The sequence below is a fragment of the Oncorhynchus nerka genome, linkage group LG9b, assembly GCF_034236695.1.
Source record: "Oncorhynchus nerka isolate Pitt River linkage group LG9b, Oner_Uvic_2.0, whole genome shotgun sequence".
NCBI lineage: Eukaryota > Metazoa > Chordata > Actinopteri > Salmoniformes > Salmonidae > Oncorhynchus > Oncorhynchus nerka.
In genome coordinates, this window is record NC_088424.1 from 37,323,182 (window position 1) to 37,340,237 (window position 17,056).

General features: G+C 46.4%; 1 protein-coding gene across 1 annotated transcript in view; it reads left to right on the plus strand.

Annotated features, from left to right (window-relative positions):
* Nucleotides 1-15,174, plus strand: part of LOC115114725 (protein unc-13 homolog A-like) — a 118,206-nt gene extending 103,032 nt beyond the window's left edge. Inside the window, 13 exon segments of the mRNA XM_065013620.1 lie at nucleotides 1,773-1,916; nucleotides 2,098-2,184; nucleotides 2,501-2,578; nucleotides 3,345-3,433; nucleotides 3,650-3,793; nucleotides 8,379-8,502; nucleotides 10,025-10,081; nucleotides 10,616-10,696; nucleotides 11,090-11,237; nucleotides 11,788-11,844; nucleotides 12,419-12,511; nucleotides 12,815-12,974; nucleotides 13,057-15,174. Of these exon segments, the coding sequence (XP_064869692.1) occupies nucleotides 1,773-1,916; nucleotides 2,098-2,184; nucleotides 2,501-2,578; nucleotides 3,345-3,433; nucleotides 3,650-3,793; nucleotides 8,379-8,502; nucleotides 10,025-10,081; nucleotides 10,616-10,696; nucleotides 11,090-11,237; nucleotides 11,788-11,844; nucleotides 12,419-12,511; nucleotides 12,815-12,974; nucleotides 13,057-13,348 (1,554 nt within the window). The 3' untranslated portion in view covers nucleotides 13,349-15,174.
* The last annotated feature ends 1,882 nt before the right edge of the window (nucleotides 15,175-17,056 follow it).

Here is a 17,056-nt window from a genome sequence, read left to right on the forward strand (position 1 = left end):
ATCTCCTCCCCGCTGATCCTCAACACTGGGGCCCCACAAGGGTGCGTTCTGAGCCCTCTCCTGTACTCCCTGTTCACCCAGGACTGCATGGCCACGCACGCCTCCAACTCAATCATCAAGTTTGCGGACGACACAACAGTGGTAGACTTGATTACCAACAACGATGAGACGGCCTACAGGGAGGAGGTGAGGGCCCTCGGAGTGTGGTGTCAGGAAAATAACCTCACACTCAACGTCAACAAAACTAAGGAGATGATTGTGGACTTCAGGAAACAGCAGAGGGAACACCCCCCTATCCACATCGATGGAACAGTAGTGGAGAGGGTAGCAAGTTTTAAGTTCCTCGGCATACACATCACAGACAAACTGAATTGGTCCACTCACACAGACATCATCGTGAAGAAGGCGCAGCAGCGCCTCTTCAACCTCAGGAGGCTGAAGAAATTTGGCTTGTCACCATAAGCACTCACAAACTTCTACAGATGCACAATCGAGAGCATCCTGGCGGGCTGTATCACCGCCTGGTACGGCAACTGCTCCGCCCTCAACCGTAAGGCTCTCCAGAGGGTAGTGAGGTCTGCACAACGCATCACCGGGGGCAAACTACCTGCCCTCCAGGACACCTACACCACCCGATGTTACAGGAAGGCCATAAAGATCATCAAGGACATCAACCACCCGAGCCACTGCCTGTTCACCCCGCTATCATCCAGAAGGCGAGGTCAGTACAGGTGCATCAAAGCTGGGACCGAGAGACTGAAAAACAGCTTCTATCTCAAGGCCATCAGACTGTTAAACAGCCACCACTAACATTGAGTGGCTGCTGCAAACACACTGACACTGACACTGACTCAACTCCAGCCACTTTAATAATGGGAATTGATGGGAAATGATGTAAATATATCACTAGCCACTTTAAACAATGCTACCTTATATAATGTTACTTACCCTACATTATTCGTATATACTGTACTCTATATCATCGACTGCATCCTTATGTAATACTTGTATCACTAGCCACTTTAACTATGCCACTTTGTTTACATACTCATCTCATATGTATATACTGTACTCGATACCATCTACTCTATCTTGCCTATGCTGCCCTGTACCAGCACTCATTCATATATCCTTATGTACATATTCTTTATCCCCTTACACTGTGTATAAGACAGTAGTTTTGGAATTGTTAGTTAGATTAATTGTTGGTTATTACTGCATTGTCGGAACTAGAAGCACAAGCATTTCGCTACACTCGCATTAACATCTGCTAACCATGTGTATGTGACAAATCAAATTTGATTTGATTTGATTCATGAGCACACACAATCGGGTCAATATAGATGTGTAGGTTCTCTCCCCCCATTCGTCAGTGGTCCTTGGGGTCCAATTACTGTTGCCTACAGCAGCTTCCTGTTTCCTGTGTCAGCAGGAAACCAGTCCCACCGCCACCCCCCCACCCCCCCCCCCTTCACGACATGATCAATAATCCTCTAATGACAGGGGTGTTAATGAGGCCTTTGCTCCCCATCATATCACTAATCACCATTCACCTGATGAAGAGAGGAACCAGCCACACACACTGTCCATTCATAGAGAATTCAACAGCACCAGGGCCATCTATCTATAAAGTATAAGATGAAATGTATTGGCTTGAGAAAGGGGGCATCCCTCTCCTGTTCTTTGAAGTGTGGGGATCCCAGTAGTGCCTTTTGTTAGATATCTGAGTGCTTTTTAACCCCCCACCCCCCTGCCTCTCTTACCCCATACAGTTCCAGGTGACGTCAGAGCATGCTCTGTTCTCCTGTTCGGTGGTGGATGTGTTCTCTCAGCTCAACCAGAGCTTCGAGATCATACGCAAGTTAGAGTGTCCTGACCCCCAGATCGTAGGGAACTACATGAAGAGATTCGCCAAGGTACCACCCTTAGGCCTTACCAATATGGCCGACAATAACACTGATATGGTTAGATGATGCAGAAGATGCTCATTCAGATGATAAACATCTCTCTCTCTCTGTATCTCTGTATCTCTGTATCTCTGTCTCTCTCTCTCTCTCTCTCTCTCTCTCTCTCTCTCTCTCTCTCTCTCTCTCTCAGACCATCGGGAACGTTCTGCTGTCCTATGCTGAGATCATTTCCAAAGAGTTCCCTAAACAATGTGGGAACAAAGAGAAAGAGAAAGTGGTAGGTTAGGGAAACTGCGTGTGTGTAAGGGCAGGAGTGTTTGATTAGCTGAATGTGGTCTAAAGGGAGAAGCTGGACTGGCTCCCAGGGGAACTAAGTCTCCCAAAGGACTGACTCATCTATAGTCAACACTAACTTCTGCTGTCTCTGTCTGTCTGTCTGTCTGTCTGTCTGTCTGTCTGTCTGTCTGTCTGTCTGTCTGTCTGTCTGTCTCTTGTTTGTATCAGCAAGATACAGCTTATCTCTCTCTGCTCATATCCGCAAGATACAGAGAGATATGTCAAATATGATCTGTCCTTATTTGTGTCTTCTTCAGCCCTGCATCATCATGAATAACATCCAACAGCTTAGAGTGCAGCTGGAGAAGATGTTTGAGGCCATGGGAGGCAAAAATGTGAGTTTGTCAACGTCCACGTCCATCACTCAGACCTCTATGAGCCATCCCTCAGACCTCTATGAGTCATCCCTCAGACCTCTATGAGTCATCCCTCAGAACTCTATGAGTCATCACTCAGATCTCTGAGTCATCACTCAGACCTCTCTGAGTCATCACTCAGACCTCTATGAGTCATCACTCAGACCTCTATGAGTCATCACTCAAACCTCTATGAGCCATCACTCCAACCTCTATGAGCCATCACTCAGACCTCTATGAGCCATCACTCAAACATCACTCAGACCTCTATGAGCCATCACTCAGACCTCTATGAGCCATCACTCAGACCTCTATGAGCCATCCCTCAGACCTCTATGAGCCATCCCTCAGACCTCTATGAGCCATCCCTCAGACCTCTATGAGCCATCACTCCAACCTCTATGAGTCATCACTCAGATCTCTGAGTCATCACTCAGACCTCTATGAGTCATCACTCAGACCTCTATGAGTCATCACTCAGACCTCTATGAGCCATCACTCAGATCTCTGAGTCATCACTCAGACCTCTATGAGCTATCACACAAACCATATTGTAAAAATGCATACCTACAATGTAATTACACTGTACCTACAGTATGTAATTTACTAAATACATGTATATAGGACACTTCCTGCTATGTAAATACATGTATTAAGGACACTTCCTGCTATGTAAATACATGTATTAAGGACACTTCCTGCTATGTAAATAAATGTATTAAGGACACTTACTTCCTGCCCCCAGCTGAACGTGGAGGCCAGTGACTTCCTGAAGGACCTGCAATTAAAGCTCAACAACGTCATGGACGACCTTAGTAGGATCTTTGCCGTCAGGTGTGTGTGCGTGTGTGTTCGTGTGTGTTTGTGTGTATGTATGTGTGGACTTGTTTAGTTGAAACATGGCGCTTTCAGGGTTGTATTCATTAGGACATGCAATGGAAAACGTTTTGGAACTCCCTATTTCAATCAGCTTTCTTCCGCTTGGTGCCTAATGAATACAACCCAGAGTTGTGGGTTTTGATTGTTGTCTGTGTGTCTGTCTGTCTATAGTTTTCAGCCCCAGATTGAGGAAAATGTAAAGCAGATGGGAGACATCTTGGGCCAGGTGAAGGGACAGACTGTTACAGACAACAACAGCGTGGCTGGGGACGCAGACAACGTCCTGCAGCCCATCATGGACTTCCTCGACACCAAGTGAGACACAGAGACCGAGCCGTGCACACACACCACACACACCACACACACACACACACACACACACACACACACACACACACACACACACACACACACCACACACACACACACACCACACACACACACACACACACACACACACACGACACACACCACACCACACACACACACACACACACACACACACACACACACACCACACACCACACACACACCACACACACACACAACACACCACACACACACACACACACACCACACACACACACACACACACACACACACACACACACACACACACACACACACACAACACACACACACACACCACACACACACACACACACACACACACACACACCACACAACACACACACACCACACAACACACACACACACCACACACACACCACACACACACACACCCACCCACACACACCACACACACCACACACACCACACACACACACACACACACCACACACACACACACACACACAAGTATCTCGACAAACCATTTCTGTATGGACCTCGCTTTGTGCACAGGGACATTGTCATGCCTTACAGTTGGCACTACGCATTGGGGCTGGTAGCGTTCTGCTGGCATCCACCAAACCCAGATTTGTGTGTCGGACTGCCAGATGGCAAAGTGTGATTCATCACTCCAGAGAACGCCTTTCCACTGCTCCAGAGTCCAACTTTACTCCACTCCAGCCGACGCTTGGCATTGAGCATTGTGATCTTAGGCTTGTGTGCGGCTGCTCGGCCATGGAAACCCATTTCATGAAGCTCCTGACGAACAGTTATTGTGCTGAAGTTGCTTCCAGAGGCAGTTTGGAACTCAGTAGTGAGTGTTGCAATCGAGGACAGAGGATTTTTAGACGCTACGTGCTTCAGCACTTGCCTGTCCCGTTCGGTGAGCTTGTGTGGCCTACCACTCGCGGCTGAGCCATTGTTGCTCCTAGACATTTCCACTTCATATTAATTAACTGCGCTTACAGTTGACCGGGACAGCTCTAGCAGGGCAGACATTTGACGAACTGACTTGTTGGAAAGATGCTATCCTATGACTGTGCCACGTTGAAAGTCACTGAGACAATGTTTGTCTGTGGAGACTGCATGTCTGTGTGCTAAATTGTATACACCTGTCAGCAAAGGGTGTGGCTGAAATAGCGGAATGCATACATTTGAAGGGGTGTCTACATACTTTTGAACATGTAGTGTATTGGTCACATACAAGTCTCAAAAGTCAAACAAGACATTCAGATTATAATGGGGAGATCCATGTAATAACTCTAACGCTAACTACTAGCCCCAGCCCTAACGCTAACTACTAGCCTCAGCCCTTACCCTAACTACTAGCCCCAGCCCTAACCCTAACTACTAGCCCCAGCTCTAATGCTAACAACTAGCCCCTGCCCTAACGCTAACTACTAGCCCCGGCCCTAATGCCAACTACCTTCCCCGGCCCTAACGCTAACAACTAGCCCCTGCCCTAACGCTAACTACTAGCCCCGGCCCTAACGCTAACTACTATCCCCTGCCCTAACGCTAACTACTAGCCCCAGCCCTAATGCTAACCTAACTACAAGCCCCAGCTCTAACCAAATTACTAGCCCCAGCCCTAATGCTAATCTAACTACAAGCCCCAGCTCTAACCTAACTACTAGCCCAGCCCTAACCCTAACTACTAGCCCCAGCCCTAACCCTAACTACTAGCCCCGGCTCTAACGCTAATTACTAGCCCCGGCCCTATCCTAACTACTATCCCCAGCCCTAACTACTAGCCCCAGCTCTAATGCTAACTACTAGCCCCAGCCCTAACGCTAACTACTAGCCCCAGCCCTATCCTAACTACTAGCCCCAGCCCTAATGCTAACTACTAGCCCCAGCCCTATCCTAACTACTATCCCCAGCCCTAACTACTAGCCCCAGCCCTAATGCTAACTACTAGTCCCAGCCCTAATGCTAACTACTAGCCCCAGCCCTAACGCTAACTACTAGCCCCAGCTCTAACGCTAAATACTAGCCCCATCCCTAACGCTAACAACTATCCCCAGCCCTACCCCTAACTACTAGCCCCAGCCCTAACACTAACTACTAGCCCCAGCCCTGACGCTAACTACTAGCCCCAGCCCTAACGCTAACTACTAGCCCCAGCCCTAACGCTAACAACTATCCCCAGCCCTAACCCTAACTACTAGCCCCAGCCCTAACGCTAACTACTAGCCCCAGCCCTAACGCTAACTACTAGCCCCAGCCCTAACGCTAACTACTAGCCCCAGCCCTAACTACTAGCCCCAGCCCTAATGCTAACTACTAGTCCCAGCCCTAATGCTAACTACTAGCCCCAGCCCTAACGCTAACTACTAGCCCCAGCTCTAATGCTAAATACTAGCCCCATCCCTAACGCTAACAACTATCCCCAGCCCTACCCCTAACTACTAGCCCCAGCCCTAACGCTAACTACTAGCCCCAGCCCTGACGCTAACTACTAGCCCCATCCCTAACGCTAACTACTAGCCCCAGCCCTAACGCTAACAACTATCCCCAGCCCTAACCCTAACTACTAGCCCCAGCCCTAACGCTAACTACTAGCCCCAGCCCTAACGCTAACTACTAGCCCCAGCCCTAACGCTAACTACTAGCCCCAGCCCTAACGCTAACTACTAACCCCAGCCCTAACGCTAACTACTAGCCCCAGCCCTAACCCTAACAACTATCCCCAGCCCTAACCCTAACTACTAGCCCCAGCCCTAACGCTAACTACTAGCCCCAGCCCTAACGCTAACTACTAGCCCCAGCCCTAACGCTAACTACTAGCCCCAGCCCTAACAACTATCCCCAGCCCTAACCCTAACTACTAGCCCCAGCCCTAACGCTAACTACTAGCCCCAGCCCTAACGCTAACTACTAGCCCCAGCCCTAACGCTAACTACTAGCCCCAGCCCTAACCCTAACAACTATCCCCAGCCCTAACCCTAACTACTAGCCCCAGCCCTAACGCTAACTACTAGCCCCAGCCCTAACCCTAACTACTAGCCCCAGCCCTAACGCTAACTACTAGCCCCAGCCCTAACGCTAACAACTATCCCCAGCCCTAACCCTAACTACTAGCCCCAGCCCTAACGCTAACAACTATCCCCAGCCCTAACCCTAACTACTAGCCCCAGCCCTAACGCTAACTACTAGCCCCAGCCCTAACGCTAACAACTATCCCCAGCCCTAACCCTAACTACTAGCCCCAGCCCTAACCCTAACTACTAGCCCCAGCCCTAACGCTAACTACTAGCCCCAGCCCTAACGCTAACCTTAATCCTTGTGCTAACCTTAAACTTAACTCTTACACTAGCCCTAACCCTAACCATATCTTTAGCAAGCAGTTGCTTATCAACAGATAATTTGTTAATAGTCCATCTTTTGATGTTAGCTGGTCATACTATCTGGACTATCCAAACAAGTGTGACCCCATTCATATCCTCCCTTTTTGCTACTTTTATCAGTACTGTCTAGCTTAATAGATGTATCTATAACAGTCAATCCATACTTTAGTGTCAAAAGGTATTGTAACCTAATAAACTACTCAAAATACACACAACCTGACAAAGAAAACTCATTAACATATTTAATTGACAATCGCGTCACCTTCCACCCTTGTCTTGACAAGCTGGTAAAGTAGAGCAGCTGTCTCGTCTGGTAAAGTAGGCAGCTGTCTCGTCTGGTAAAGTAGGCAGCTGTCTCGTCTGGTAAAGTAGAGCAGCTGTCTCATCTGGTAAAGTAGAGCAGCTGTCTCGTCTGGTAAAGTAGAGCAGCTGTCTCGTCTGGTAAAGTAGAGCAGCTGTCTCATCTGGTAAAGTAGAGCAGCTGTCTCGTCTGGTAAAGTAGGCAGCCGTCTCGTCTGGTAAAGTAGGCAGCCGTCTCATCTGGTAAAGTAGAGCAGCTGTCTCATCTGGTAAAGTAGAGCAGCTGTCTCGTCTGGTAAAGTAGAGCAGCTGTCTCATCTGGTAAAGTAGAGCAGCTGTCTCGTCTGGTAAAGTAGGCAGCCGTCTCATCTGGTAAAGTAGAGCAGCCGTCTCATCTGGTAAAATAGGCAGCCGTCTCGTCTGGGGCTGTGATAGAAGGATGCGGGTTGAGAGTCAGAAGCAGGTCAGGCTGTGAATGTGATGTAAGGGTGACACCGTCACAACAATATTGGAGTTGGCCTGGTTTTGGAACATATGATTGTTGCTGCAAATTGGACAAGCTGAGGGGATGGTGTTCAGCAGATGTTATATCCACGTACATGATCTATATAGTCGTTTCAATAGGATAAACAAAGTGGTTTTCCAGTGTACATCAAGGAAAACCTGTGATGTTAAACTGTAAAGGGATTTGTTATACTGATGCTAAGGAAAGTGGTCAATAATTCATTGCTAATAAACAGTTTTAAAGTTGGTTGGCTGTAGATGGTTTCTGCAATCTGTTGAAGATTAAAACAGGTTGAAAATGCACACGCACACACACACACACACACACACACACACACACACACACTCTCTCTTCTTCTGCATGAGTATACTAAGATGTATTCTCTCCTCTCTAGTCTGTCGCTGTTTGCTAAGATTTGTGAGAAGACTGTGCTGAAGAGAGTGCTGAAGGAACTGTGGAAACTGGTCATTAACACTATGGAGAAAAGCATTGTGCTTCCCCCGTTCACAGACCAGTCGGTGAGAAACACACACACGTACACACACATTTCCTGATGTCTAAAAACCTGAGCATAATTCTCTTCATTACATTCTCTCTGCTTCCAGTCTTTACAAATGATTTTCAATGGTATTACATTTACATTTCTTTGGCTAGAATAAGATGTAGAGGATTCAATGGTTACTTCTTGGTTGTTGATTTGTTGAGATGGGCCTGTGCAGTTTCACTGACCCCCTCTCTCTCGCCATCGCCCCACCCTCTCCTCCTCAGGTTATAGTAAGTACTGTGTGTGTTTGTGTGTCTGTGATGTGTGTGTGCGCGCTCGCGTGAATGAGTGTGTGTTTCTCCCTGAATGATGTCTGTCAGCACGGACACACGGAGTCCTCTGCTACCTGTGACATCACTCCTCTTGTCCCCCATGCTACTCAGTGTAACCCCCCCCCCTGTCTCAGATTTATCCCCAGCCCCTGGCCTACTTGTAAACTCCAGAAGGATTGGGTTGTTGTAAGCAGTAAGGCTAACACCTATCCACTCCCTCCAGATCTACATGAGTGACTAGTGGATAGGAGGAGAGGGCTTGATTTGAGTGCATTGTATAGTGTCATTATAAAACCTTGTCTGTATGTTAGAAATGAGCATGGTGCACGGCTGAGCCATGGAATACCTGACCTGGTGCCACTGGAATACAGCACCTTTCCTCCCCGTTAGTCCCCTTTCTCCTCTTCCTGTCCCCTTTCTCCTCTTCCTCCCCTCTTTAGTCCCCTTTCTCCTCTTCCTCCCCTCCTTAGTCCCCTGTCTCCTCTTCTTCCCCTCCTTAGTCCTCTTTCTCCTCTTCCTCCTCTCCTTAGTCCCCTGTCTCCTCTTTCTCCTCTTCCTCCCCTCCTTAGTCCCCTGTCTCCTCTTCCTCCCCTCCTTAGTCCTCTTTCTCCTCTTCCTCCCCTCCTTAGTCCTCTTTCTCCTCTTCCTCCCCTCCTTAGTCCCCTTTCTCCTCTTCCTCCCCTCCTTAGTCCCCTTTCTCCTCTTCCTCCCCTCCTTAGTCCTCTGTCTCCTCTTCCTCCCCTCCTTAGTCCCCTGTCTCCTCTTCCTCCCCTCCTTAGTCCCCTGTCTCCTCTTCCTCCCCTCCTTAGTCCCCTGTCTCATCTTCCTCCCCTCCTTAGTCCCCTTTCTCCTCTTCCTCCCCTCCTTTACCTGTCTCATATTTTTCTCCTTGTCACGTTTTTCTTTTAGAAGGAACGTGTCCTTCCACTACAGTGTTGCCTGTGTGTTGAATGGATTGGAGGTTACCACACAATCCCGTACTGGATTTGAAACCTCTCCTGCACATGTCTTTTTCCCCCATTCTTTATTGTGAAATGTTTAACTACATGTATGTGTAATTTGTACTCTCCTCATCTTCTTCAAACAACTCTCCCCCTCATGCTCCGCTCTCTGCACCACCTCCCCAACCCAATTCCCCCTCTTCTCTCACCACCATCATCCTTATCTCACTCACTCACTCTCACTCTCTCTCACTCACTCTCACTCGCTCTCTCTCCATCACAGGGCACTCAGATGATCTTTAATGCAGCTAAGGAGTTGGGTCAGCTTTCTAAGCTCAAGGTAATGATGATGACATATTAGGATGAATTCCTTTATGATGACATATTAGGATGAGTTCCTTTATGATGACACATTAGGATGAGTTCCTTTATGATGACACATTAGGATGAGTTCCTTTATGATGACACATTAGGATGAATTCCTTTATGATGACACATTAGGATGAATTCCTTTATGATGACACATTAGGATGAGTTCCTTTATGATGACACATTAGGATGAGTTCCTTTATGATGACATATTAGGATGAGTTCCTTTATGATGACACATTAGGATGAGTTCCTTTATGATGACACATTAGGATGAGTTCCTTTATGATGACACATTAGGATGAGTTCCTTTATGATGACACATTAGGATGAGTTCCTTTATGATGACACATTAGGATGAGTTCCTTTATGATGACGCATTAGGATGAGTTCCTTTCTTGATTTCTACAGCATGTTTCATATAAAATGCAGTCCTGGGGTGTATTGTGTCGTATTACCTACATTGTTACATTAACTCTGTTGTCTGTTTCCCGGTACACTGCAGGAGCACATTGTGAGAGAGGAGGCCAAGGCTCTCTCCCCTAAACAGTGTGCCATCATAGAGCTGGCATTGGACACCATTAAGGTACCGTATACTACATGTACAGCATGTATAATGTGTACTATGCAGTAAATAATAAATCTGCTACTGTATGATGCTTCATAACTTGTTATAAGCATGTCCGAACCTTTGGGATGTCTTATAACAAGGGTTATACAATGTTACATCTCTCTAAGGATAAATAACACTGCCTGTTGACCTCTGCCCCTGCAGCAATAACACTGCCTGTTGACCTCTGCCCCTGCAGCAATAACACTGCCTGTTGACCTCTGCCCCTGCAGCAATAACACTGCCTGTTGACCTCTGCCCCTGCAGCAATAACACTGCCTGTTGACCTCTGCCCCTGCAGCAATAACACTGCCTGTTGACCTCTGCCCCTGCAGCAATAACACTGCCTGTTGACCTCTGCCCCTGCAGCAATACTTCCATGCGGGTGGTGTGGGTCTGAAGAAGACGTTCCTGGAGAAGAGTCCTGACCTGAAGTCTCTGCACTACGCCCTGTCCCTCTACACACAACACACTGACAAGCTCATCAGGAAGTTTGTCCTTTCACAAAACGCTCAGGGTACATCACACCCTCTGTCTCTGTCTGTCTGGCTAGTGGTCTGTCTGTCTGGCTAGTAGTGGTCTGTCTGTCTGGCTAGTGGTCTGTCTGTCTGGCTAGTGGTCTGGTTGGCTGTCTGGCTAGTGGTCTGGCTGGCTGTCTGTCTGGCTGGCCAGTAGCTGTCTGGCTGGCCTGTCTGTTTGGCTGTCTGGCTAGTGGTCTGGCTAGCTGTCTGTCTGGCTGGCTAGTAGCTGGCTGGCTGGCCCGTCTGTTTGGCTGTCTGGCTAGTGGTCTGGCTAGCTGTCTGTCTGGCTGGCTAGTAGCTGGCTGGCTGGCCCGTCTGTTTGGCTGTCTGGCTAGTGGTCTGGCTAGCTGTCTGTCTGGCTGGCTAGTAGCTGGCTGGTTGGCCCGTCTGTTTGGCTAGTGGGCTGGCTGGTTGGCTGGCTCGCTGGCTGTGTGTGTGTCTATCTGCCTGTGTGTCTGATCTATTTTTTAATGCTAACTGTCATTGTGAAATGTGTTAAAAGAGTACATCCTACTGAGGTGTCTTCTCTCCCTCTCTCTCTGCTAGTCCATGGAGGGAAGGGGGTCAGGTATACCCTCAACGAAGACACATTACCAGAAAAGGGTAAGTGCCTGGGACCGTGCATACCCCCACCCACCCCTCAATTTCTTCCTCCCTCTCCTTCTCTCTACACCTATCCATTTTAAACAGGTGTTTTCAGGAGAATTACCCTCAATTAGTGAATTACAGTCTTGTCTGCAATCCTGTAGCTTGATCTTAACCCTGGTATTAAACCTTGCTCAGCTAAGCCCTGCTCATCTCGTTACCAAGAGGTGTGTGTATATGTGTGTTTGTTTTAGTATCAATCGTTCTGTTCCGAGCAGAACCCCTATTTTTTTTCTAAACAGGTTCGATCCCCCAGAAAGTACCAATTCATAGAGCTGATTTTCCTTCATTTTTTAAAACTTGTGAAATCAACACCATTTTTACATTTAGCTCAGAACTATTCAAATGTGTCACACACACACACACACACACACACACACACACACACACACACACACACACACACACACACACACACACACACACACACACACACACACACACACACACAGGGGGTCAGAGGGCTATGGTCAACAGCAGTGATCTCAACTCTGTGTGTCTGATGTGGTGGTTAACTCTTGACCTCTGGCAGGGTCGGGAGTGGAGGAGCCAATCGGAGAGGTGGTAATGCACGTGGAGATCTACACCCATCCCAACACTGGAGAACACAAGATCACTGTGAGAGGTGAGAGAGGAAGTGATGGAGGGAGGGGCTGAGGGGGAGGGAGGGGGAGGGAGGGGGAGGTGAACGGGAGTGCGTAAGGTAGGGGTGATGATGGGCTTTACATGCGTTCTAATTGCACTAGACTTGAGCTTCTTTGAAATGCACTACAAACTAGCTACATGTCATCTCTGCTCATCTTCTTCAAACAACCCTCCTCATGCACCTCTTTCTGCACCTCTTTCCCAACCCTCTTCCCCTCCTCTCTCGTCAACCTTCTCGCTCTCTCTCTCTCTCTCTCTCTCTCTCTCTCTCTCTCTCGCTCAGTGATTGCTGCTAATGACATTAAATGGCAGACCCAGGGGATATTTCGTCCCTTCGTGGAGGTCTACATCATTGGTCCCCACCTCACTGACAAAAAGAGGAAGCACGCCACCAAGTCCAAGAATAACAGCTGGTCGCCCAAGTTCAACGAGACCTTCCAGTAGTGAGTATATCAGGTTTCTGTCTGATGGGGGGGTCTGTGTGTGTGTGCTATCTAACAAACCTCTCCTCTGTCTCCTCTCCAGTTCCTTGGGCAGTGAGTTGGGTCCGGAGGGCTATGAGCTGCAGGTGTGTGTGAAGGACTACTGCTTCGCCAGGGAGGACCGTACGGTGGGCATGGCCCTGATGCAGTTGAAGGACATGGCCTCCCGGGGCAGCATGACATGCTGGCTCCCCCTGGGGAAGAGGGTCCACATGGACGAGACGGGCCTGACGGTACTGAGGATCCTGTCCCAACGCAACAACGACGACGTGGCCAAAGAGTTTGTCAAGCTCAAGTCAGACCAGCGCTCTGCCGAGGAGGGACGGGCGAGCTGAGCGGGAGAGTAGAGATGGGCCTAGTGATCAAGATACTGATTTAGATATACACACACACACAGTTACTAATACAATACTGGCATGTTTATGTCATATAAACACAGTCATGAACACACTAATCATCTCTAATCACATAATGATTATCAAATGTACACAGAGGTGACCAACAGTTCCTTTGAGCACCTGTCAATGAACCAATCAATTTATCAATCCATTTCTACTGCTCTCTCTCTCATTATCTCTCTTTCACTCTTGCATATTACACATTTTATATATATTTAATGCAGAAATGTGAGAAACAAATATCACCTGATGAGTTATGGTGGAGTTATAGAGACAGATGACTTTGCACTTTGACCTCTCGGCATGTTCAAGAGAGCAGCCCTAAACCCCAACTCTTACTTCTCTGTCTGTTCCTATTAGTCTGTCTGTGGGTTTATCAGTGTGTTGTTCTCTTTCGCTCTCTTTCCTTTTCTCTATGTTGTGCTCAGTCTTCCTGTCATGTGATGTGCTCTGGGTAGAAGTAGACCTCAGTGACAGATCTAGGATCAACTTACACAGATGTCCTGGCTTTCCCTGTTGGGGAGAGGGAAATGTAACATTGATCTTAGATCAGCGTCTGGGTGCAGCTTCATCCTACCTCGTGTGATGATGTACTTCCTGCATGTTGAACCCAATTCTCAGAGAACACTGTGATTAATTAGCTGATACCACGGCAACAGCTGTACAGACCCTGCCCCCCACGGACACTTGACACCTTATACCTGTGTGCACGGTGCATATAACCTGGTATAATAAGGGTTAACATAATAATAACCTTTGTAACCATGAAGAAAACTACTATCCAGTAAAAAACTAAGTGAGGAAAGAAGAATGTGCCGACGTTTGATATGAATGTGTATTTTGTAAGACACGGCAGTCTTTCACATGGGTTGAGGTTAGCCTAGGTTTGGATCAGAGTTGTTGGATGTTAGCGTGTTTGGAACACACCATATGGCCATGTTGTATATAGACACTGAGATGGTGCCGCAGACCCAAACATGTACCTTTTGAAGATGGTCTGCTCTTTTTACATACTCACCTACCCTAGCAATGGCCCTGGCCTGACATTACTATAAAGGAGTAATACTAGCCAATAGATGGTTGATTCAACCCCTCATAAACCCCCTTCTATGTTCCCTTGAAAGTGCACAAATACTGCAAAGGGCTACAGGACCAGCAGACATAGACATTACATAGACACTGCCTGGTCACTTCTCCCGTCTGTGTCTGTGAGAATTGAATAAATATGTTTTCTGTGCTATGGGCCATAAGATAAAACGAACCCATAGGCCACGATATACAGTGAGCACCAGAAGTATTGGGACAGAGACACATGTTGCGTTGTTTTGGCTCTGGACTCCAGCACTTTGGATTTGAAATGATACAATGACTTTTCATTTAGAAACTTTTTGTACATAGTCCCCCCATTTTAAGGGACCAAAAGTATTGGGACAAATTCACTTATATGGGTATTAAAGTAGTTAAAATTTCAGTATTTGGTCCCACATTCCTTGCACGTAATGATTACATCACGCTTGTGACTCTACAAATTTGTTGGATTCATTTGCACGTTTGTTTTGGTTGTGTTTCAGATTGCTACATGCTAACATCCCATGCTATTGTAAAGGTGAGAGGTTAGCATGTCTTGGGGGTATGATATAAACTGCTAACATCCCATGCTATTGTAAAGGTGAGAGGTTAGCATGTCTTGGGGGTATGATATAAACTGCTAACATCCCATGCTATTGTAAAGGTGAGAGGTTAGCATGTCTTGGGGGTATGATATAAACTGCATCCCATGCTATTGTAAAGGTGAGAGGTTAGCATCCCATGCTATTGTAAAGGTGAGAGGTTAGCATGTCTTGGGGGTATGATATAAACTGCTAACATCCCATGCTATTGTAAAGGTGAGAGGTTAGCATGTCTTGGGGGTATGATATAAACTGCTAACATCCCATGCTATTGTAAAGGTGAGAGGTTAGCATGTCTTGGGGGTATGATATAAACTGCTAACATCCCATGCTATTGTAAAGGTGAGAGGTTAGCATGTCTTGGGGGTATGATATAAACTGCTAACATCCCATGCTATTGTAAAGGTGAGAGGTTAGCATGTCTTGGGGGTATGATATTGTGTGTCTAACTTTCTCACTCATCATTATTCACAATTAATTCAGGATTAGCCATAGCATCTATATTCATGTAGAAGTGTAGAAACATATTATATTCTTATTTACAATAAAAGTGACTCTAAAATGAAACAATACATTATTTACCAATAATTTATATTTCTAACAACCAAAACAAACCGCAAATGGATCCAACAAGCTTGTAGAGTCACAAGCTTGATGTAGACTTTGGGTACTAGGCATATGGGACCAAATACTACACTTTTGACTACTTTAATACATGTGAAAGTGAATTTGTCCCAATACTTTTTGTAATTTCTAAATGGTTCACCCGATATGGATGACAATATCTTAAAAGTAAAGCTGACAGTCTGCACTTTAACTTCATAGTCATTGTATCATTTAAAATCCAAAGTGCTGGAGTTCAGAGCCAAAACCACAACAACATGTGTCACTTTCCCAATACTTTTGGAGCTCACTGTACACCATAAGGTCACTACAGAGCAACTGCATGGTTTCTCTGACTGCCTTTTCAATCATCTGTTTCTGTGTTTTTAAGGCAATACCTATTTGTCTGTTTTGACAATTTGGCCCTGCATTTTTCTGAGGATAAGCTTTAGCCCGTTTTGGAGTATGGCTGTGTGTGTGTCTGTCTGTGTCCGTCTTTTCTGTCTTACCTGATTTCAGTGTTTATTTGTGGTATGTAGAGGCAAGCAATATAACCCCTAATCACTGGAAACCTGTGGCATGCCCAGGAATTCCAACTGCAATACCATGATCCAAGGAGTGGAATGCCAATCCCACATTTTCATTGGACCACTGAGTGGGAAATTCCCTGTTATAATGGACTCATCTCAATTTCCTTCTCATAGGACATGTGTGTGTTTTTCTTGGCATAGAGGGAAATACTTTGGGAATACTGTACATTGGAGAGAATTAATTTCAGCTTACATTAAGATCTCTCCTATCTGCTGTTCAGTCAGCTCCTGGTCTGACTTTTCCAGAGGATGACTTTGCAAAGATTGTGATGAATGGACCAACTCAAATGGACCAGCTAGTGTTTTTCAAAGACTTGTGTTGGCTAGTAGAAGTGTCAATGCCCAAGCCATCATAGTAGTTTAATAATACCACATCAAGCCATCGTATTAGTTTAATAATACCACATCAAGCCATCGTAGTAGTTTAATAATACCACATCAAGCCATCGTAGTAGTTTAATAATACCACATCAAGCCATCGTAGTAGTTTAATAATACCACATCAAGGCATCGTAGTAGTTTAATAATCCATCGTAGTAGTTTAATAATACCACATCAAGCCATCGTAGTAGTTTAATAATACCACATCAAGCCATCGTATTAGTTTAATAATACCACATCAAGCCATCGTAGTAGTTTAATAATACCACATCAAGCCATCGTAGTAGTTTAATAATCCATCGTAGTAGTTTAATAATACCACATCAAGCCATTGTAGTAGTTTAATAATACCACATCAAGCCATTGTAGTAGTTTTAATAATACGACATCAAGGCATCGTA